At 38.0% G+C, this 19,852-nt stretch overlaps 1 protein-coding gene across 1 annotated transcript in view; it reads left to right on the top strand.

Moving 5' to 3' along the window:
* LOC107725187 (hedgehog-interacting protein-like) overlaps positions 1-11,314 on the top strand; it is a 31,501-nt gene extending 20,187 nt beyond the window's left edge. Inside the window, exons 11-13 of the mRNA XM_016534365.1 lie at positions 1,373-1,457; positions 9,701-9,849; positions 9,937-11,314. Coding sequence (XP_016389851.1) covers positions 1,373-1,457; positions 9,701-9,849; positions 9,937-10,133 — 431 coding nt within the window. The 3' untranslated portion in view covers positions 10,134-11,314. The remainder of the gene's footprint in view (positions 1-1,372; positions 1,458-9,700; positions 9,850-9,936) is intronic.
* Positions 11,315-19,852: the final 8,538 nt, after the last annotated feature.

The raw sequence follows: 19,852 nt of genomic DNA, 5'->3' as shown, positions 1-19,852 counted from the left end.
TTTGTGTGCTTCTGTAATAACCTTTATTCATGGTTCTGTCAAGTTTAAAACTATATTATGCGGAAGATACATTGTTATTTTTTTTCTTTTTTTAATTGAAAGAAATTAATACTTTTATTCAGCAAGGATGCATTAAATTGATCAAAAGTGACAGTAAAGACATTTACATAGCTACAAAAAAAATACATTTCAAATAAATGCTGTTCTTTTGAATTTTCTATTCATCAAAGAATCCTGAAAAAAATTCCACAAAAATGAGCATTGATAATAATAAGAAGCATAGTAGAATGACTTCCAAAGATTGGAATACACATTTTAAAAATATATTAAAATAGAAAACTCTTATTTTAATCACTTTATTATATAATTGTAATAATATTTCACAATATTTCTGTGTTTACAGTATTTTGATCAAATAAATGCAGCCTTGGTAAGCATAAGAGGCTTCTGAACATTTAAACAGTAGTGTAACTACAGGCATTTCTCAAAAGGACTAACACAAAAAAAAAGAAGTTTAGACCAGGTCTAATGAAGCGATTGTTTTACATTAGAATGTGTATACCGAAGTCACGGGAAGGAGAAAAAACTGGCTCCCGAATCCAAGAATCATCTGAATGATACAGAACAGAAAGAAAACCAATCCCTTGTCCTACCTCCCATTTTCAAATATCTTTCCTCCAAGGAACATTTTGCTATGACACAGTACTCCTTTAGTTTCCTGACAGATTACTTCCTCTTTTTTGCTGCTAACAGACGGTACAATTGGAAATCAAAGGTCAGCGCAATCCGTCAGCATATAGGGTTTACATGCGCAATCTCCTCCATTTCCTTAGCTGTTCTTTCAACGTTGATATCAACTGATTTCTGGCTTACTGGAATAGTAATGGGGGTCATTTTTATGTGAACTTGACACCAGCCCCACCGACAGTGCCTCGCCAAATCAAAGTTATGCCCACTCACTGCTGCTAGGCTGTATTTTCTGCCACCATGTAATATCCCCACAGCTCAGTGCATCACAGGGAACATAAACTCTCGAATCCAAACACCAGGTCAAGTGTGACAGAGAATAAATCTCGTGCTTTGCCAAGAGTGGGCCTCTGTGAGGGAGAGATAGCATTTGTTGCTGATTTGTAAGAGGGCTTCAGTGGAAGGCTGTACTGGAGACCCACATGGCAGTCTCTTGACACATGTTTACAATCTGTGCACAGTGTTGCAAGCTTGCTCCTCAATAAATGACTTGCATGACGATTTAATGAGCCCCTCTCGAAACCCTCTCATGCACCAGTGTCAAGTGCAACGAGTAGGAAGGAAGGAAGGTGAGAGAAGACAAATGAGATCCCTGAAAGACCTACATGTTTTCTTTCCTCTGCAGGTGAGGTCTACATCCTCGCTTCCAGCAAAAGCACGGCGATACAGTCGCACAACGGAAAACTCTACAAGTTGGTGGACCCTAAAAGGTGCGTTGAGCTTCGAATACACAGAGCAGCATATTGTATACAACGGAGTTTATGCAACAGCCTCTCTGTTTTTCCGTTTTCATTGCTCGCATGTGAAATATGTGATGTTACTGCTGAGCAATGCTAATATTGAAACTCGCGTAATTAATTCCATTTTTATTCCACTTTACAAAACATCCCCCGGTATTCTTCTTACGTGCTATGGTTTGAACATCTGCGTGGTTAGTTCATACCAAGAGAGAGAAGGTTATTTTGAAGAATGTTACAACTGGATTTGTTCATGCAATGAAAATCAATGGGGTCCAAAACAACATTCGTTGACTCTCGTTGTGTGGACAAAAACACTAAGACGTTTTACAAAATATCTTTCTTTTGTGGGTGAGTTAATGATGACAGAATGTTCATTTGTGGATGAATTATCTTGTTAAAGCACTACTCGTTTTTGCTCACAGACACGCACAAGGACTCTAGCTTCCCTTAAACAAATCATCACACAACTGCCGGTCTTAGCCAACACAAACCTCGGCCATAATTGGAGAGTAAGCATACCATTTCCAAATGTTAGTGTAACGTGTTTCTAACACCAACACAGTCAAGGTGGCTCGGACACAGCGCTGGTTAACTAGCAAGCATGTGTGGTCATCGGTTGGGTGTTTTCCTTGCTTTGACAGGACTTACACACCTGTCTTCAAGAGAGGGAATGTTTTCCTTGAGAACCTTGAGTACGTTCATATGCTGGCGAATCTGTGGCTGAACAAAATTTATCCAATTGACATACATGTGCACGAGTTCACGGCGAGAGATTCAGCACATGTGAATGGAGTTGGTTAAAGGATTTAATCATTTCTGTATGCTAGTGGGCTTTTTTCAATATGGCGTAATTTAACCCGTGTGTTTTACGCCACTAAAAGCCACTTTTACGATAGATCTTGAAAATATGTCGTTCTCACCAAGCCAAGTGCATATGAAAGGCATATCATCTATTAGAAATGAGCATATGAATTCCCACGTAACAACTGCCAAAAGTGTTTGCATTTTTAATAGCTCAAATATATAATTTCCAGAAAAAAAGGGACATTACAATAGGCACAGACAGATCTGTCAAGTCTCTAATTCAAACCAATCCCTCATGAAACTTGTTTTTGTGCGTTCTACGCCATTCAAAGTCCTTTTACTGGACCTTTTTACACCATGAGAGCTATATAAATTACCCTCAATTATCAGGTGAAATGATTCAAAACTATTATTTACATGCAAAATTATTCAGATCCTAACCAATTTTTAGAATTTTGCTGAAGTACAAATGAAAATTACACTTAAAATGTGCTTATTTAGTCTGTGATATGTCAAAGCACTGAAAGAGCTGAAATTTCTTGTTGTATGCAATCTCACATTTAATAAATCCACCTTGCGATAGTATCAACTCTTAGTTTATATAGTCGTATGCCTCTGAGGAATTGCATTTCATGAAAAAATTTCTCCATATTCTGAATTTTAAAAAAATCATTTATAATATGCATCCTTATGTAAGTGAGGACTGAAGGCTGTGAAAACAAAAACTACAAGCATTCCAGGGTAAAGTACAAAACAAGTGATTATCCGAGAGGTTCAGTTTTGGATGTGGAAGCCACCCAGACGCTGGCTAGGTTGCTCCTCAAAACTCTCCATTCAAACAAGAAGCAGAAAGGCTTATGATCACTTTGAAAAGCTACAAAGTTCAATATCTAAGAATTACATAGAGGTGCACCAGTCAGTTATAAGATAAGAGTTCTTTGTAACACTGGGAGGTATAAGGGACCACGAGACGGCACATCTGAAGTTTGCCTTAGTAGTGGCCCTGTTGCAGTTGTGCTCCAGATAAGGCCTAGATTCAAAGCAATATGTGTGGTGCAAATCTAACACTGCCCACATCTTAGTGTATGCTATACCTGCAGTGAAGTATGTTGGTGAACGCATCATGGGGGCTGTGTTTCATCAACAGGAAATTTTATCTTGTTAGAATAAAAAAGAATATGTATTAACACTATTTACAGAAATTCCAGTAACAAAATTGTCAGTGCCCTACAATGACCAAGTCAAAGTCTGATCTCAATTCAAATATTTTTTCAGTCCTACTGAAACCTGGAGCAAATCTGTCTGGAAGAATGAGCCAATATCACATTTAATAAATAAATAGAGATTGTCATTACTGTAAAAAGTGACTTTTAAAAATACAACACGATATGTATTGGATCAGTATGCAAACTATCACAGAAACCAATATTTGTATGTAGGATTTCAGCAAGGATTGAGAGAAAATTGCTTGAAGGTCTGAATATTTTTGTGAGGCTCTGTTATACCCAGGTGACGACAGTGCCACCCAAGTCTAATGCTATTAATTACCACAGATGTTTCCATGAGTCTCCTAAACAAGGCCCCTCAAACTTACTTTATTTATGTTTTCTGGCATTACCGCATTTTTCCAAAGAACAATTCTTTCCACCATTGATTGGAGTTGTTTAGTCTGTTGGACCTGTGGTGTTGGGTTCACTGTTTTATATATCATGTCACTTTTTGTGATCTAATTACCAAATAAAAGAGGTGATATAACATTTCTGAGTGACTAGCACTGTCAAATGGGGTGGTCCAACATTTACATTTCTAGTATCTACATTTACATCTTTTCTGCACCTTTTAACCTTTGCGTTCTGGCTAGGGCTGAGGGTTTCAAAATACCTACTTTGTGTTTGGAATATGATCTGCCACGTTGCGTTTTTGGGTTGTGGGACTGTGGGGTAGGGCAGAAAGCATAAAATATATCAAAGAATATCATATCAAATGAAAGTCAAATGTTTGAGATGTTGCAGTAAACCTCACCGGGATGACTGCACCCATCTAGAATGGTAGAATAATAAATAAGCCACCGCACACTGAAATGTACACGTATCGATGTCCAATGTGGACAAGAGAGAGACTGTAGGATTGTTTATTGGCTGGTGGCAATAACTGAGAAGATGCCAGTAAGTGAACTATTTATAATTTGGTTTTTCTGTAATATTAAATACAAACTGACGCACATCCTCAGTTTTATTCAGTTTTTTTACTGTTCCAGTATATGCAATGTTGCAATGTTTGTTATCTCAGTAGGCATACTCCTTGTAAGCAAAATTTAGCCCAGCAAACAAATTTAACCCCATGTAAGCTACCAGAAATGAGAACTTCATAGCGATTCTTTTGGCAGATACAGTCTGTTCTGACAGCTGAATGACAACATCTCAACATTTCAGTAGAAACCAAGGAATGTTTGAAGAACACATCAAAATAGATTGTTTGAGTGTTACTTGAGTGATATCTGAAATGACCTTTATTCATTTTAGAACCACAGACCTGAGGATATGTCAGAAAGAAAACAAATATAAGTGTATCTCCCATGACTTTGGATTTAGTTGTCTGAATGAGTCAAATAGGTTCTTTAGATGCACTTTTCTGTAGCAATATAGAGGTAACAAATTCCTCTAGGCTTAAGTGTGTGTGTCAAGAGCAGGATATACAAACACTTTAAAAAGTGCTCACATTCTCCTGGTCCCCATCTCTCACAAGTCTCCTTTATTTCACAGTCTCTCCTAAATCTCTCCTGCTCACAACCGTGTTCCTCCCCTTGACAAAGACCCTTAGGGGTGGTACTGAATGGCCTACTGCTACAATACACAGTAAATTTTTTGATACAATGTAACCACAAAGAGGTACTAACAAAAGAGAGAGATGACAAAAAGGACAGAGGAGTCACACAGAGCGCCTTGATGAAGGCTTTTATATGTTGTTTTCGTTGAACACCCCTCAGCCCTTCACTCCTCTACCCGTGCGCTTGCTTTCATCAAATAACTCAACTTGTTGGCTTTGATAGTAAGAAACTGTTAAGCCAAGAGATATTAAACTGTCTCCTGAAGAAAAGCTCTGAGCTACTAGAGTCATTACCCATTCTGCAATTCAGCAGAAAGCTCCACAGATTTCCACAGAATTGGACCACCCATCATTCACCAAGTTGTACACGTCCCCCACCCCATTGATTAAATATTTTGGCTTAATAATTATGTTTTCGACTACCAATAAGTGTTTAGTACTGTTTAACACATCTAAATCGATTCCACAGAATTCCACACATTTACAGCATTAAAAACACCCAAAACTTAAATTTCTCAATTCCAGTGTAGATTATTTCTGCCTAGGTAGATAGTGTAGAACGGGAACTGGGATCATGGCTGGCATATTGTGCCAAACAGTCCTTGGATGGACAAAAAGAGAAGTTGTGCAGCTGATGTGTTGAACCTCCCATTCAAGCTACAGGACAGTCTTAAACTAATAAGCTGGGGCGTTCTTTTAATTTATCAGTCTGTGTTTTATGCAAGTGGCCTCACAGAGCTGATACATTCCCACAGTGCCTGTTGACCCAGCTGTCTTTGTCAAGTGCCACGGCAGCAGGTGTTGTTTTCACGGCCACCCTGCCTGTAATACAAACTGTTTAGTAGCGCCGCTGACCCCGACGTCATTAACAGTGTTAGTCCAATCCTCTGGGGAGCGCCTCTTTCTCTCCTTTCCGTCCCTCCCTCTTTTTCTTTTTCACTATCCATCTCTATTTCTTTCTCTCTCTCATCTTTTCTGTCTCTCTCTGTTTTTTTAACAACGTAACAGCCTGTCACAACAACACACAAAAAAAAAAAAAAAGTGTGGATGAGAGACAAGGGAGACCTGATATGGGTGTTGAAAGTGGTTGAGGGGAGCATGGGAACTGCACCCCCAATAGACCCCCCAGCACATCCTGCCACAATTCCCTTGTTACCACCCTATTCCTGCCATCAGTCACTGAAGCTGTCAGTGGTACTCAGAGGTCCAACATCCCACTCGCTTACATAGACACTGCCACGGTTGGTTCGTACAATGCTGACAAGCACCGACATCCAACGATTGTGAATCGGTTTGTTAAACCTGATGTCATCTGTTTTTACCAAATTAACATCAGTTGGTCCAATTTTTTTTAACAAATTCCAACAAACACTGACATAATAAGACTTAATTGCAAACACTTGTCATAACTGAGAGGTAAGCATCCCTGCCAGCTCTATAGAAACAACTGTGCATAGCTCGCCTCCCCTTAGCCCATTGAGTTTTAACAGACACCTCAAAGCATGCGGTGGGTTTGGTGGGGGTAATTAAGAATGAATGGGGGAAAGTCACATGAGAGGAGGCAGTGCCTCACGATATGATTGGATATGACTGGTTATGATTGGCTATGATTGGTTCATGCGATAAATCCCGCCTTTTGTGTTTGTGCGTGCTCCGCGTTCGCGAATCAGTCTGAATGAACAATATAATGCCGTTAATGGGAAGACTAATAAAAAAGAAAGCAAACAACTCACACTTATGTATCACCACTTTGTCAAAATCAAACTTCAAATGGCCTGAAAACAAGATCTGTGGGGGTTTTTTAGTAAGCAATCAGCTTGTTGAAATTAAAGGTACATCTCCGCATCTGTGACCAGTGTTTATTGAGCTCTGATGATTGATGATCCGAAAATAAATTTATTATTTAAAAGAACAGCTGAACATCAGTTCATAAATAAAATATATAATTGTTTAAATAAAATATATTGATTAAATTGTTACTGCCTTGAGTTATTATTTTGGAATAAATGTAAAAGTAACACTTTTTAATGGTCCCTTTTGAGCATTCTGTTGACAATAGGTAACTTTGCACCTACATGTCAACAAACTCTCATTAGAGTATTAGTAGACTGTCTGCTTAATATCTGCTAACTCTTCATTGTGATGGTGTCTCAACAGACATTCTGCTAACTATAAGTAACTTTGCAAATACATGTCAACTTACTCTAACCCTAACCCTACCACTCTACTAATACTCATCTAACAGTCTAGTGAGACTTAGTAGGTATGTTGGTGCAACATTACTTATAGTCAACAGAATGTGTTAAAGGGGCCATCAAAATAAAGTGAAACCATGTAAACTGCTTAAAAACACTAAACTGATGAGATTTATAATTGGTTTTAATAAATAGAATAGCTTATTAATTACATTGTTAATGTAAAAAATACAAAATAGATTAGTATTCTGGTAGGGTAAGTAATGTTTATTTGACCAAGAAAATGTGACTGGGACATGAATTTACATTTAATAAAATAAAAAAAAATGTAAATGTGAGGACTTTGCCTCCTCATTTCATACTACAGATATGTACTATTTATTTATTCCATATATTATATATCATGATAGTCACAATTAAACACAAGTAGTGATAGTTTCTTCTACATTATGACATGCATCAGAGTGAAACAATTAAAAAGCAGGGCGGAGACTTGGTTTTGTCCATCGGATGTTGATTGGATGCAGACTAAGTGATTGGATAATCTAACTAACATACAACTAATTACAAGAAATTATGATTTAAAAAAAAGATGTGCGTCGATAAAAGACACATGCAAATACTAGCCTAATTGTTCACTATAAGAGCAATGTAATATGTATTTAGGAAATTAGAAGCTAACTGGATGCAGTTAATTTTGCCTGTAGACCAGTAGATTGGTAATGAGATGACGACTGAAGTGTTGATATTTGACAGTAATACGTTAGGTGTTAGCAAAAAAATAATCATTATTTCACGCTATTGCTTGTGCCAAATGTTGCCTAAGCCCACACTATGGTCATGCTTCATAGAAGTCGAGCTTAAAATGGCTTACTTGCCTACTTACTAGTCTCTGCACATTAAACGTAAGTATTTTAACATAGGAAAAATGACACACTTCAGCTTTAAACGCTCAGATTCCACCTCCATTCTTTCCACAACCCTCATCGTTAAGCACAGAATCACTGGCCACCTAACTTTCCCATACGCCACCTCTAGTGAGATACACAGGATGTGAACTCACCAAGAGCTCTCCAGCCTGTTTCCCATACAGTTACTGCTTCACTGGAGTCCAATTACAGTGTGTTTGTGTGTGTGCTGGCCTGTTGGGTATGTCAACAGCCCTGCTGCTCACTAATAGACAGCCTTGAAGAGATTTGCCTGGCTCATTAAGCAGTGTGTTTAGCTGAGTGAGGCATACGAATGTTTGGAGAGCTGAACTTCAGGACAGGTTCATCACAAACCACTTAGTTTGACACTGAGGTTTTGCATTTGAAATCCATTACGCACAAAAGCAGTATTGTTTCCAGATTTTGCCACACAGAGCCCGAATTTTAATGTGTTATTGTAGGTATTACACACAAACTGTTCATAGTGCAGGAAATCCCCACACACTTGAATGTAGGTGTGGTGTAATGTAAGGGGTGTAGGTGAGAATTAAGTAATTCCCAAACATGAACTAATGAAATCAGTAATTCTGTCTTTCTGTCTATATTCATATAAAAAGTATCATCTTTTTCACATTTACAGAACTTTTGCAATAGATGGACTGCCAATTGAAACCTAAATAAATGTGTTGTAAGTAAAGGCTCTAAGTAAATAAAATACAGTATTTTTACAGTAATAAAATTAGAGGTGACAGTTGAGAAAGTCTCTGTTTGAGACAGACAAACATTTGTTAATCTTTGTGTAGGTATTCACAAATATTAAAATTCTGCTCAATTTGGGCTTCACATATAATGTACTTAATGCACTTACAGTATTAAAATTAAAATTGCTTTGTTTAATAGTTTTAATATTAAAGAAACATGTGAAAGATCTTTAATATCGGTATGTTACTAATATGTATTGTGCATCTTTATCTTTGCGAATAAAGTCTCCACTCCATTGCTGCATCTCATTTCAAAGGCTGCATTGTATTTGTCGATCACATATGTAATTGAGATAATCTCATTTAAGAAAAGTAACCGATAGATTGCAAAGAAAGAAATGACAGTATTTTACACCTCACAAGGAGCAACAGTCAGTTTTATTACGGTTAGTTTTCTTAAATAAGACATCCTTGATGATGCATGCAGCCGACAAATGTGACCTCCAGAGGACCCAGCCTCTAAAATGAGACGCAGCTCATATTTCAAAAGTTAGCGTGACCATCCCATGATAAAACGACTCTTTGTCTCTAAACAAGTTTTCCAAATGTAAGCTTGTTTATGAAACTCTTCCCTGATTAACACACGTTTGCATGCTTGGAAAGTGTTTAGTTTGTGATCTGCAAGGGAAAATATGTCCGATTGTAGGGTGAGAAAAGCAGACCTTTAGTTGACCATCAATGCTCTGTGACTCATGCAGGCCACAGGTCCCTAAGGAGTGCAGACGGCCAGTAGAGGATCCAGAGATGCTAAGCACCGCTTGCTCACGTGAATGCAAGAATGGCCACTGTACACCAACTGGCAAGTGTTGCTGCAGTTCTGGCTGGGATGGCCCCTTCTGCTTACGAGGTACAGAGCTAATCAGAGCACTTTATCTGTGTCAAAGTTGGTCAAACTTCCAACCTTTTTAGCGGCTTCTATGTTTGTCATTCGCAGCCAGATGTGAACCAGCCTGTCGCAATGGCGGGGTCTGCGTGGAGCCCAGCAAGTGTCTCTGCAAGGAAGGTTTCTCTGGTAGCCAGTGCGAGAAAGGAGAGCGAGGGACACAAGGGGACGACGAGAAAGACAGCATCCTGGAGCGCATCATTGACATGACGTCTTACCTGCTGGACCTCACCAGTTATATTGTATAAAAAGCATGGCAGGATGATAACGCGCTCTTCACTGGTTGGCAGACTAAATGTTAAGGAGGCCTTTCAAGAGTTTGCCTTCAGGACACCATCCCCAATCTCCAACTGCCCCTCACCTGATCCTCCTCTCCCAGCACTGTTTCATGAGCCACAGGCTTCGATCTCCATGCTCCCCTACACCATCTGCACTCCCACCCCTATGCACAAATAAACACGGAAAACAATAAGAGGGTGGCCAATGGAACCTCAAGGCGCATAGCTGAAGGGGTCGCATGTTGGAGGTCCCACGCAGGGCTCCCCGGTTTTTACTGCTGGTATGGTGTGTAAAGTCTGGTCTGCTTTAAAGTCAAGTGTCCCTGCAGGTGGACTCGCAAAGCACTGGAAGCCCCACATGAGATCAACTCGGATGTTCGGTCCAATCCAAACATGGGCACCAGTTTGTACTACAGGACTAATTGGGATTTTAGGGAGTCAAGAATAGCAACACTCATTTAGGAATGTCAGATGGACAGTCTACCAAACTGAACTGCACCATTAAGAAAATCACTGCCATGGATTCACAAGTTGTTTGAAGAACGGAGGGGAATTAGCTGTCAATACAGCCGCAAAACCATACAACAGACTTAGTCTTATCCAGCGGGTCTGTGTATAACTGGAGAATCATTGTGATGGGACTAGATGCCAGTTTACATGCAGTTTAGAAACGGATCTGCTCAAATGTCATCCATATAATTGCTGAAATGCTCAATGAGGATCCAGCAAAGAGTCAAAACTGAATATTGGTTGTATCCCATTGACGTTTCATTTAGATGAAAACGTCAAGTGAAATGTAAATCTGTAAGAATGTTTGGAGAGTCACTTTGATTATGTTAATTTAATACAGTAGTTGGAGATGACTGGTTAAGAGGTAACTGCTCTGGTTAAAGTTGCAGTATCAGCTATATTATTTTCCAATAGTTGTTCATGACCATGCACGCTGCTTTCATTGCAAATTGTATATCTTATCATATTTTAAAATGTTCATTTATCTTCTTTCTGTGTTATATCGAGCATAGAAGCTTGTTTTTTCTTCATATGGAAAACCCTCGTAAGGTGATTTTAGCAAATATTACAATCTTTTCACAGATTCTTTGACTCACAATGGGACGCTTCATTTTTAATGTTCTTCATATTTTTTTTTTTTTTATAAACACCAAACCATATTCAGTTTCGTCATATACGAAAGGGAACAAGACTGGTGTACATTTCATATAGTACAGATACGTACTACTTAGATATGCCATTGTTTTAATAGAGGAGGGTTTATTTTTTTAAGGAATAATATATGGGAGAGGAGCAGTTTTGCATTAAGCCTGTAAATTCATTTAATGTATTTTACTAGATACTTACACAGTTCTGTTGACGATAAAACATCTATAACAGTCTAATTTAAAGCTAGAACGTTGTTCTCTTACTATAAGAGTGCTTTGACAGAGAAAAAAAATGAAACATAGATCTTTCCTTCTGAATATTTGATGTTTCTGTAAAACAAGGCTCAAGCTATAATTTTAGAGCCAGTTTTATTTTCCCCCGACCTGCTCTGCTCGTGAATGACTAGAAGAGGATGCCAAATATAGTCTATAATGTCATCAAGACCCCATAGTATCCTTTCAAAAACTGATGCTTTATAGAGCGAATTGTTGTTGGTTGTGCGCTATCCAGTAGACGAATTAGCAAAATGCACTCTAACTCAAATAGAAATTTTCCCATAATTCATCATTTATTTTCTCTGAATAAAATGGAACCACATTCTGTTCAACTTTAGAATTTAGAAATTTGTAATCGGTGAGGTCATAAACACTACCCAGCTTTGAGGCATTGAGCCTGTTTTTGATGTCATTGAAAGGTTACAGTCCCCTCCGAGATTGACAGGTGTATTATATATAATCACTTATTCCTCCCAAAGACAAGTGCATCAACAACAACAACCCCCACATGTTTATGACTTTTGTATTCAGTGCATTTGAACATTCTTTGTTACATGTAAGGAATCAATGCTGTAAATCTACTCTATAATTTTAGCACTTAATGTGAAACCTGCATTGGAGCTGCTGGGAAGGTGTCATGTGAATAGAGTAACCCTGATTCTTTTATTATTTAAGTAGTTACGCCTTAAAGTTATTTAAGTTGTCTACAATGTTTTTACTGTTGTATGTGAAGAAATATGGTCATTTATTGTAAATAACTAGGTTTATCTTGGGTTCTTCTCAGAAATATCAATATGTTTATTAAACTGTATAGCATGTTTGAGAACTTAATGAATGACTCCTTTACATTATTTTTCTCTCAAATATGATCTGATATGTGATGTAACTCACCATGGGTGTTTTTCATAAATGTTTTACTACATGAATCTATATTATATCAGCTTATAGTGTCTATATAGTTTCACAAACATGCATATGTTTTGTTTTTCCGGTTAAACTAAGGAAAAAGGAGAATATTTTGCAGTAAAAACAAGGTATTAGATTTTACATAAAATTTGTTTAGTGCTAGGAATTTTTTCCATTTCCATTTTCTTCTTCCATTATGATACAGTGGACAGAAAGGTGCATTGAGAGGTTGCCAAATAGGTCAATATGGCCCTTAAGGTCCTTGCACACTGAGTCCGAAATTTTGAAATTTGTCTTAAATTTTGAGACACAACGTGAGGTCGTATTTATTTTTTAACATGTGAAAATTTCGTACTCAGTGTGCAATGACCTTAAGTTCATAATTTTTCAGTGTTCATCCAGTGTGGAATGTCAATCACTTATAAGTCACTTCTGTCACACTATAAGTCGCACTTATGAAAGTAATGTATTTAAATAAGGGTGTTTGTTATATGGAATGCCGACAACAACAGCAAAAAAACGTTCACTCTGAAAATGCCCGTTTGGTGCCATCCTCTGCAAATCTTTACTGGAAACTTAACAAACAGAGCGGTGTAGGTTGATAGCGTTATTAAATTCCATCTCCAAACATCAATCAGGTTGAGTGGTCGTTATAATAATGAATGAGGACCACCCACATCACCATAGTCACCCCAATGTATTTAGAGTAACGCAATACTAAGTTGTCTGTGCGTTGTTCGGAGCCAATCAAAATTGTGTTGGGGGAACAGGGCCGATAGCGGTGTATTTGAGTTTATATACTATCTGTGGCATGAATCATTACTTTTCATTTGGAATGGTTTTCTTTCTCTTCCCCAAAGGGCCTTTGCCTGGCTATATTTCATAAACAGTGTAACCCGGCACTCAGCATAAACACGACGAGTCAGTATACTAAATATTTGCGAAACTCTGATGGTTGGAAAACCTGCTTATAATATCATATACACAAAATAAAGACTTATTGGGCAGATAATGGGTTTAGATAAGAGAATGACAAGAGATAGGGACGTACTTTATCTATACTGGATATATGTATATCAGTGAACTTCCACGAACACCGTACTTAATCTATTAAACAGAACACACATCTACTTTTATGACACCCACACTTTAGCAGAGTATTCTATTACCTCATATATTTATGTGACTGAGTCAGTGAGGACTACTGCTGAAGTGTGTGTGGTCATGACTGAGGAAGTCTGAGTCCCTCAGAGCCTCACTGATGAAGCTATGCATCATAACGCACCCTCAAAATTAGAGCAAACATGCATCGGTAGTCTTCTTTAAATCACCTCCTTAAAGTTCAACCAAAATGAAAATTATGTTATCAATTAGTCATGTCATTCCAAATTTATATGATTTGCTTTCTTTTGTGGAATACAAAAGTAGTTATTAAATGAATGTTTCTGCTGTATTTGTTAGTGCACTGAGTACAATGGGGTCCACCACCAAAGAGCACATGAAGTAATTTATAAAACATTAGTAGTGTAATTAAAGTAGTATGATCACTTACTATGATGAACAGAGCAAAATTTAAGCTGTAATTTCCTTTCCAATCACATCAAACCCAAATCAAATATGGCAATAAGAGACCTTAGTCAGGGTAGTGTCATTTAATTTGACAGGAATGAAAATGAGGCTGTGAGGGATAGAAATTATTGAAATTGCCATCATCTTTTATACTTTTATACAGTGTGTGCTATTGTAAAGACTGTAAGTCTATCCCTCACATCCTCGTTTAATATGGTGTCTAACCTGACTAAGGTCTCTATGGTGAAATGTTGATAAAAATCAAACCTCATTTGTTCTTGAGTGAGCATGACGTTACATCAGATGACCAAGTTAGGGTATCGATTCAGAAAACTTTGAATTTAAACCACTGGAGTTGTCTTGATTACTTTTAGGCAATCCTTGTGTCTTTTTTGAATCTTAAAGCTTTTGGACCCCATTGACTTTCATTATATGGAAAAAAACAGCTGAATGATTCTACAAATATCTTCTTTCGTGTTCCACAGAAAAAAAGAGTTTGGAATGACATGAGGGTGAGTAAATTAGAAATTAACAGATTTTGGTGAACTATCCCTTTAAACTTCAGAAAACAAAAATGAAACCAGCACACTATGGGCCCTATTTTAACGATCTAAGCACATGGTCTAAAGCCGCATATTACTAATGCTCTCTTTAAATAACAAAGAAAAAATATTGTGCCAGACTTTAGACCAGGTTTGAGTTGGTCTATGGCGCAGTCTATTTTCAGTTCAAAATAGCAACGCGCCAGCAATGTGCCTGAACACACCTTTTTTAGACCAGCACGCCCATGGGCGCACAAATGGGCGCAAATGCATTTGCTATTTAAACAACGCAGCGCAGGATGGGAAAATGAGAACTGCGTAGGGCTGAAACTAACAAAAACACTTGCGCCGCATTGCGCCAGGTGTATGATAGGGCCCAAGGTAGTTATACCCTACAAGTCAACAGGTCCATGCTATCGTCCAGGCTTTACCTCTAGTAGAACTAATCTATCTTTGTCAAGCACTCTAGCATATTGCATATGGCAGATTATCTTAAAAGAGAAACTCTCTCCAAGGCCTTGGATCTTCAGTCCTGACTCGCATCCATGAAATGATGCAATTATGGTTCCTACTGGGGCCCAATCTGTCATGTAAACACACACCCAGCCCCATCCAAGGGCAAGGACTGGAGATTGGCAGGAGGAGACAGGTAGATGTCAGGATGAGAGAATGATAGAAGGGGGATGGGTGTGGAGGACTTCGGTTTGCATGCCAATTTGGTGTTTACGTGTGGTATTTTAGATGCAGGAAGTGGATGCAAACATGGGCGAATGTGTGTGGCACTGCACTCATGTGGTTGTGCAGTGAGACACTTTGTCTTTTTTGTCCATCTTCCTGTACCGCGATCCTTAGCGGGGCTTAGTAAACAATTGGTATCAACAGAATGGGACCACCTAGGTAAAAGTTTCCATGTTCAGGCATTTTTTCAACTGTGGCCGCAAATTTTCCCAAACACATTAAAACAAGCAATGCAAATGTTTTATGATGGTACTTGCGTAGTGTATTGTTATATGAACCTGAGCAAATGGTCATTCATCTTGGCAAACTCGCTGTGTTTCTGCGCTTCAGATCTGTGAGGCCCTTTGAGCTTACCTAACTAAAAAGTCAACAGACTACATCAAAAGCCACAGTCCAGCTTTCTGCAGTATGATCAAAGGAGATGAGTGGGCTTTGGCTTAAAGATATGCACTAAAGAGCTTGCAAGGTCATCTGTAAAAGTGGATAAAGGAAATGCTTCTCACGTTTACATATTCTGCCACCAGTGAAGTGATAAAACGTTCATGTAAGACCAGTAAAAATGGCACTGAACATATTGTACATAAACTCAGCGACCGTATTTTGAATACTGTACATTTCCAATACTTCTATCAAGTGTACTTTAACTTAAAGGCATAATTCACCCAAAACTGACGATTCTGCCATAATTTACTCACCCACTTTTTTCGTATGTGGAAAACAAAAGATAATTATTCGAAGAATGTTTTAACTGCCCATACAATGGAAGTCAATGGGGTCCAAAACAACACTCTACCCCACTGACTTTCACCATATGTGTTCTGCAGAAGAAAGAAATGCATACATGTTTGGGTTAACTATCCCTAAGTGCATTCTTATCATGCATTTTATTATATTTTATAATGTAATTTATTCCTGTGATGTCAAAGCTGAATTTTCAGCAGCCATTACTCCAGTCCTCAGTGTTGCATGATCCTTCAGAAATCATTTTAATATGCTAGTTCACTGAAGAAACATTTATTTTTATTAGCAATGTTGAAAAGTGTTGTGCTGCTTCATATTTCTGTGAAAACTGTGATGCGGCTGAATTGAAAATTCTAAAGAACAGCATTTATTTGAGAATTATAAATTATATGTTAATAACAGTAATAATTGCTTTCAAACAATAAATATTAACACAAACTATGAATGATATAGTGTATATAAAGGATTCATTGGATCTAAACCAACACAATCAAGATTGTACCGAACTAACAACCCAAAAAAGAAAATCCACTTTAAATCCTCGGACTGGTAAATTTAGACATAGACGTGGTAGTCATATAACTGTTTCTGTGTTATATTCCTCGCAATAGAACTTAATCAGCACAGTATGTGCTTATGACTCAAGCTCTCTGTGTTTACAATGGCTCTTTTGTGTATCGGTTGGTTAATGAGGCCAGGCATAGCTGGACCATGATGTGCGTGATGATTTCTTGTGTTGCTGTTGTCTGTGTAAGTTGCCTTACTGTCTGTCAACTCCCTGAGAATCTGGAGTTTACAAGCTGCATCGTGAATCTGAAGGGATAACAGTCAAAACTGACAGCCCACACACGCTCCTGATAAACATGTACTTGTGCATGCAGAGAAATACACAAACACACACATCCTTAATGGGAAACATCCTGATCTGACCGTGGTCTTGTCCACCCTGAACCAGATGTGCATGCCGAAAATAAATTAATCATCCTAACGTAACCTCCATCATTTAATATCATAAGAATCCAGTGTTTCTTGTATATTGACATTGGGGTAGGGTTAGGGGTTGTGTTTGGTGTAAGCATTCATCACCGTGATTGACATGACCAATGAAATGTTTAGCATCAGCTGCGTGGGTGGAGTTTTCGCTGAACTGGTTTGGGAAAAACAACCGGGAGCGATAAAGGCTACACAGTTCCGGGTCCCACGTGTTTATTTCCCACGTACATATAGTGTGAGCAGTCAAGTCGCAGCTCAACGATTGGACCGTATAGTGTGAGCACATAAATCCTGAGCTTTGGATATACTCATACAGTGAGAGTTGGTATTTAACAAAAACGTTGCTGAAATCACATAGTCTATGCCCAGCTTTAGATGGTGCACTGCTGCATGATTCATCATGATCACATACAAAACAACTCAATATCTTATGTCCACAAAGTAATTTGTGTATGCCGCACCGATGTTTTTGCACATTATTTATCTTTGTTGGTCCTTATGTCTTCTGGCTTCAGACCATTTCTGCTTCTTCACTCGTACATGTGATTCTCCAGTTGTCTCTCCTGGTAAAGCACAATAATAAGTTTGTTTCATTGTATAATTTTCTCTCTTCACATCACCAAACTATGCTACGCTACTAGCGTATTGAGGCGGCCGTGGCAGCCAGTGAATGAAGGGATTCTCTCCTAAGTTTAGTAAAACTCCACGCCTAACATCATTTCAATATGGCGAAATACTGAGGGGGAGGTGAATTCAACTTTTTATAGAAAGCTAATATAAATACAGAATTCATCTCAGTGAGAGCACACTCTTCACAAAAATACAATTTATTTATTAATGTGTAAAACCTTTTTAAATTAGAGGTGCGTTCATGCCATATTGTAAAAATCATTTTGTAAAAGCGTTCACATCCTCATAGAACTCGTAATAACAACTTGTGAACTGGGAGTTTTCTGAGAGCTACGACTTGTACCATCTGACCACCTCATTCATTAGGCGCTATGTTTAGGCCTTGATAGTGCGATCCAAGGGTGTGAACAGCTCCAAGTCGATTTGACATCTCAATATGACGATATGGCATGAATGCAGCATAGCACTAAACTTCTGAATGCACCTTTAATGAGATATTTAGTATTATTTATTTTGCTTTAATTCTGTATTTACAGCTTATTTCTTGTCTGAATTTCATAGGAGGCATTGCCTTTTGCCTCACTGAACAAACCTCACTTCAAACTCATTATTGCTATTTATTTTTTAAGAATCCAGCCATACGATTTTAACAAATAACTGGGAGTGAAAGAGTGATCACCAGTGCCAAAATTATTACCATGTATTGTTTTTTTATGAACACATCTGAATAAGCTGAATGGCATGTAGCTGGCAGATATAACCAGTGTGCTGAAATGCCAATAACACTAAAGATAAATCTAAGACATGTATGAACGTAATAAATCACCACTGTCACAGGTGTCATGTATATAGAATGTCTCATTCAAAGAATCGGAGGACAACAAAGGGCCTTCCTGACTTTGAGTTGTTATATCTATGACCCACCCAAGAGCTCATCAGTTTGGTCCCCCACCCCTGTTGTGTCAAACGTGTCACAAAGTTATGCATCACTGATGCTCCGTCAGCCCCTCTGCAGGTGTCTTGTCACACCCTCTGAACCCCGTGGCTTGACCTGGGACCTCCAACACCTGGAAGAAGCTCAGTTCCTAACGACCTTTGACCCTGCTGTGTTCATCACTGCCTGGCACCTGTTGAACACATCAGAGAGCTCTGCTAGTCACATAGAGACTTTCAACATGAGGTCAACAGGTTGTGAGGGAAAGAATCTTTGGTTCACTTCTTAAATGTCACAACTTTCAAGTAATATGTCATATTCAGTATATCCAAATGAAATATATCAAGTCTAATATGCAGTGTAATGACATTCCAGAATAAATTGCTATAGATCAAAGCTTCATCTGCGAACAGATAAATCATCACACAGAACAAATCCTTTTCTTTTCTTTTCAAGGCAGACAGAAGGTGGCAGTCCTTCCACATAACTTCATGATACATATTGTTTCAAAGCAGCTTTAAAGGAGATGCATGCTTCTATATTACAATTAACAGTATTTTTTTATCAGGTAACTATGTCAAGTAATGTCCATATGGCAGAAATGTACAGTTCTAGGATAATACAAATCATACAGTTAGCTAATGAAATATTCAAGGACAAACGATGAACACGACTAAGGCAATGATTGTATGTTATGATATTAATAAATACAATGTAAGGAAAATTTGTCTGTTTCGTATATTTAGTTGGCATTTAGGCATCATCTCCTCTCGGGTTATTGGGTAATGACATTCCAGAATAAATTGCTATAGATCAAAGCTTCATCTGCGAACAGATAAATCATCACACAGAACAAATCCTTTTCTTTTCTTTTCAAGGCAGACAGAAGGTGGCAGTCCTTTCACATAACTTCATTATACATATTGTTTCAAAGCAGCTTTAAAGGAGATGCATGCTTCTATATTACAATTAACAGTATTTTTTTTATCAGGTAACTATGTCGAGTAATGTCCATATGGCAGAAATGTACAGTTCTAGGATAATACAAATCATACAGTTAGCTAATGAAATATTCAAGCACAAACGATGAACACGACTAAGGCAATGATTGTATGTTATGATAATAATAAATACAATGTAAGGAAAATTTGTCTGTTTCGTATATTTAGTTGGCATTTAGGCATCATCTCCTCTCGGGTTATT

The sequence above is a fragment of the Sinocyclocheilus rhinocerous genome, unplaced genomic scaffold, assembly GCF_001515625.1.
Source record: "Sinocyclocheilus rhinocerous isolate Xijiao unplaced genomic scaffold, SAMN03320098_v1.1 scaffold1688, whole genome shotgun sequence".
Taxonomy (NCBI): domain Eukaryota; kingdom Metazoa; phylum Chordata; class Actinopteri; order Cypriniformes; family Cyprinidae; genus Sinocyclocheilus; species Sinocyclocheilus rhinocerous.
This window is presented reverse-complemented; position numbering and strand designations above follow the sequence as displayed.